This window comes from Pteropus vampyrus, unplaced genomic scaffold, assembly GCF_000151845.1.
Source record: "Pteropus vampyrus isolate Shadow unplaced genomic scaffold, Pvam_2.0 Scaffold251, whole genome shotgun sequence".
Lineage (NCBI taxonomy): Eukaryota > Metazoa > Chordata > Mammalia > Chiroptera > Pteropodidae > Pteropus > Pteropus vampyrus.
The window spans coordinates 1,678,330-1,683,126 of NW_011889032.1; the positions used below are offsets into that span (position 1 = coordinate 1,678,330).

Sequence of the window (4,797 nt, forward strand, 5' to 3'; positions counted from 1 at the left end):
ACTTCATCTAATGTACCTCTGGGTCCCTAGTCCTGAGCACAGGGCCTGGCATGCTGGATTTATTGGTGAGCATCTGCCCAGGAATCCACCAGGCATAAGGGAAAGCAGAGATGGGCCTCAGGCTGGTATCAAGATGACTTAGACAGTTCACTGGCACAGGCCTCATCACATGCAACCACGCAGTGAAGAAACTTCCATTTTCAACTTTCCTTCAATTTTTCTGATTAGCAGGAAGGCCAGGCTGGTGCTACCGTGTCATTAATATCTCCTTCACACTTTATAATTTCCATTTTTAACAAAGAGAGAGTAGGCTTCAGGCAGGCTACTGCATCTAGGTAGAACTGAATTATATCATTTTGTCATTTGCCATTTATTTTTTAGTTTCCTTCCACCTATGGCAAGTCATATTGGTTTTCCATTGATGGCAGGGATATAAAATATCTTTTTATATAAGTTATATAAAATTTTAAGTGAGTCCATTTTGAGACAAATATTTAGTTAATAACAGCATAGATGGTATGTAGAGTGTAAAATACCACCAGATTTTGAAAATTTAGTGCAAATAAAATAATGTAAAATATCTTACTAGTAATTATACTGCTACATGATGAAATTATAACAATATTGGATATACTGGATTAAATAAAATATGATTAAAATTAATTACACTTTGATGAAATGACACATGCATGCACGTGCATGTGCGCGCGCGCGCGCGCACACACACACACACACACACACACACACACACACACACACAAGCAAATGCAAAACCTAGTAAGGTCTGCGGTCTACCTAGTGGTACTGTGCTGTTGCGAATGTCCTGGTTTGAGAATACACTGTGGTTCTGTAGATGTTTCCACTAGGGAAAGTAAGGCAATGTTCACACAGGATCTCTGAATTATTTTTGCAACTTCTTATAATTATTTCAAAATAAAAAGCTTGAAAATATTAATTGCATCTGTTTCTTTTTACCCTTAAAAATGTAATGTATACAACATTTAAAGTTACATATGTGCTACTGTTATCAAGACAGTGTAGTATTAGCAGAAGAGTACTAATTATAGTGCTCTATATGTATATACACGTATATATGCATATACACATGTGTATATATATGTATATATGTATATGTGTACACACACACACACACACACACACACATATGGAGCAGGATAAAGAATACAGAAATAAAGCCACCCTAATATGCCCAACTGATTTTTGACAAAGATGTAGAAGCAATTCAGTGGAGGAAAGCTAGCTTCTTCAACAAATGGTGTTACTGCAACTGGACATCCATAGACAAAAAAATGAACCTTCAGGTAAACAACACATTGTATGCAAAAATGGAGTCAAAATGGATCAGACTGAAATATAAAAAGTAAAACTACAAAATTTTTAGAAAAAAACATAAGAGAAATGCTTCGAGATTTAGTGCTAGGCAAAAAGTTCTAACTTGACACCAAAAACATAATCCACAGAGGAAAACTTGATAAATTGAACCTCATCAAAAATTTATTCTGTAAAAGATCCTGTTAAGAAGATGAAAAGACAAGGTACAGACTGGGAGAAAATATTTGCAAATCACATATCTGACAAAGAATTAATATCTAGAGCATATAAAGAACTCCCAAACAATTCGATTAGAAAATAGACAGAAGACATTAGCTGACACTTCACCAAAGATATACAGATGGCAAGTAAGCATGTGCAAAGATGCTCAATATCACTAGCCATTTGAGAAATGCAAATTAAAACCACAATGAAATACGATTTACATACCTGTCTAAATGGCTAACACGAAAAATAATGACAACACCAAACTCTGGTCAGGATGCACATGTGGATCACTCATATATTGCTAGCTGGAACATAAAATGTTACAGCCATGCAAAAGTTTGGCAGTTTATAAAACTATAAGCTTCTTATAATACTAACCATATTACCCAGCAATTGCTCTCTTGAGCATGTATCTCAGAGAAATAACAACTTATGCTCATGAGAAAACCTGTATATGAATGGTCATTGCAGTTTTATTTGTAATAGCCAAAACACTGGAAATGAGCCACTTATCCATCAGCAGGTGGAGAGTTAAACACATCATGGTGTACCCACACCGCGGAACACGGCTCAACCATAAAAGGAACCAACTGTTGATACACACAACTTGGATGAATTGCTGAGAAACGTTAATTCCGAAAGGTCACATACTGTATGACTCCATTTATACAATATTCTTGAAATGACAAAATTATAGGAATAGAGAATAAATCAGTGGTGGCCCAGGGTTGGGGATGGGGGAGAGTGGTGGGAGGTTCGTGTGGCTACAGAAGGACAGCACAAGGATGCTCATAGTACTAGAAATGTCCAGTATGTTGATGAGGTGGTGATAGGCAAGCTTACACGTGTGATAAAACTGCAGAGAACTAAAGACACACACACACACACACACACACACAGACAAATGAGTACAAGTGAATCAGGAAGTCTAAATAAGACTGGTATATTGCACCCATGACAATGTCCCAGGTGTGATACTGCACCATGGTTTGGGGAAAACTGGATAAAGAATATGTGACATCTTCCTGCATTTTTTCTTACAACTGCATGGGCATCTATATTTATCTCAACATAGAAAGCATATTTTAAAAAAAGATACCCGTGGCTTGTGCTGTATTTCTATTGGACAGCGCTGGCCTTGAGCTTCCTGGTTCCCCAGTCTCCCTGCGCCACCTTGGGCCAACATGAGACAGGAGCTCCCCCAGGAGCTCCCCCAGCCCCACAGAACTTGGCTCTTTTTGTTGCCAAAGACCCCACTGCCCATCGGGGTAACCAACCTCCTTCCTTTCTGTTTCCGTCATCCCGAACTGGTAGTGGCCTAGGAGGAAGGGCCACACGGCCTTGCGAATCTCCGGCTGAATGCCCCCATAGTAGATGAGGCGCAGCAGCTCCTGTTCCTCGTAACTCTGTGGTGGGAGGTGGGCGGGGGAGGGAGCAAAGGGTTTGGTCAACAGAAAACCAGGGAGTGGACGCTGTGACCGGGGAGTACTGCTTCTTGGACCTAACCCTCAGAGATCCTGCTGTGAATGAGCAAAACCATATGTACCCAGATATCCACTGTGGCATCAAAAGAGAAAGCAAAACCCTGGAGACCCTTCAGCTGCCCACTAATGGCGGAACAGTGCACGTCTACATGGGAATACTGCCCAGAGAGGAAAAGGGAGGGAGGTGCATCTGTGAGAATCTACACAAAAAGATATTCAATGAGTAATTTTTGTTTTAAAAAAAAAGGCCAGCACGTAATGAACTTACATTTCTACTTAATTTTCAGTCAATTTTGTGTACTACGCTTATTTTGGAATATTATCTTGGATTTATTAATCTTGACTCAGCTCTAAGAAAATTGTTTTAAAGCAAATCAATCCACCATAAACATTTGCAGCTGGTTCTCCATATACTAATCTTTTTTGTGCACACTTGGGATGAATTTAACAACTGTTTGTTCTCTTGTGGAGTAGATTCCCTCTGCTTTATTAAAAATTCATTTTTAGGCAATGGCTTTGCAGTTACAATGAGTCCAGTTTGGTGACCAGCAGGTCCTATTAGTGTGTGTGTGTGTGTGTGTGTGTGTGTATAAAGTGACAATGATTTCTTAAAAGCTACTCTAAAGGGCACTTGGATCCTGTTTCCGTTTCCTCTTAACTCTTTATTTCACATTCCAAAATTAAAAAAAAATATTTCACATCTTATTGCTAGTCTTAGATATACCCCAAAACAACGGCAAAAACAGCCATTCTCTTGTCCCTACTGGAATTTTGGTTTGCATTATGTAGACCGCTTTGTCAAAGCTGTTTAAAAATCAGAGGGCTATGTGTGGCTGATGCGAACTCTTCATCAAAAATCCACCTCCTCTTCTCCTGGAGCCCAGAGCTGGACTCTCTTTCCCAGCCTCCCTTGCAGTTAAGTGTGGCCATTAGCCTGGGATCTACCAATGGGATGTGAGAGGAAGTGATGCAAGCCATTTCAAGGCCAGAGCTTTGAAAAAGTAGGTGTACTCCCCTCAGTCTCTCCACTTCCCCTCTGCTGTCTGGAGGCAGATGACCATGAGTCCCTGAAGGACGGTGAGGCCACAAGACTGAATGATCCTTCTAGAGAAAGGAGAGATGCCCACTCAGCAGGAATGCCCACCCAGAACTATTAAGTGAGCAAGAAATATACCCCTGTGGTGTCAAGCAACTAAAATAGCAGGAATTATTTGTAACTGCGTCTCAGTGTATCCTCATACAACAATGCAACCAACAAAGGTGAAAACATGGCCAAACAAGTTATAAAAGGGTTGTAAAACGTTAGATGAAAAATATTCAGTTTTGACTACTGTTTCAATCAATTTGTCCTTAGACTAGTGCCTCCCAAATTGACAAGATCGCTAGAAGCATTTGACGAACTTTCAAAAAATATAAATTCTTGGGCTCCACTCCAAGAGATGCTAAATCAGTAAAGCTGGAGGGGAGCCCAGATGTCTATAAATCCCAAATTCTTCAGGAAATGTGCACTCTCGTAGACTGCCGGGATTATGAACACCATGACCTTTTGAGAAAGTAAGCTGGCATATCTGTTTAAATTTTAAATTCATATCAATTTTATTCTAAGAATCTACATTAGAAATAAAAGCACTAGTGCAGAAAGGTATGTGCTTATAGAAATATAGAGTGCAGCACTGTTTGAAATAAAAAAAAAGAGAGGGGGAGAGGCCAGATGTCTATCATTAGGGGAAGAGGTGAATAAATTATGGCCCAC

At 39.7% G+C, this 4,797-nt stretch overlaps 1 protein-coding gene across 1 annotated transcript in view; it reads right to left on the minus strand.

The window, feature by feature from the left end:
* The window catches only part of SGSM1 (small G protein signaling modulator 1), a 91,073-nt gene that overhangs the window by 25,664 nt on the left and 60,612 nt on the right, over nt 1–4,797 (minus strand). The window contains exon 17 of the mRNA XM_011374649.2: nt 2,838–2,966. Within this exon, the coding sequence (XP_011372951.2) occupies nt 2,838–2,966 (129 nt within the window). The remainder of the gene's footprint in view (nt 1–2,837; nt 2,967–4,797) is intronic.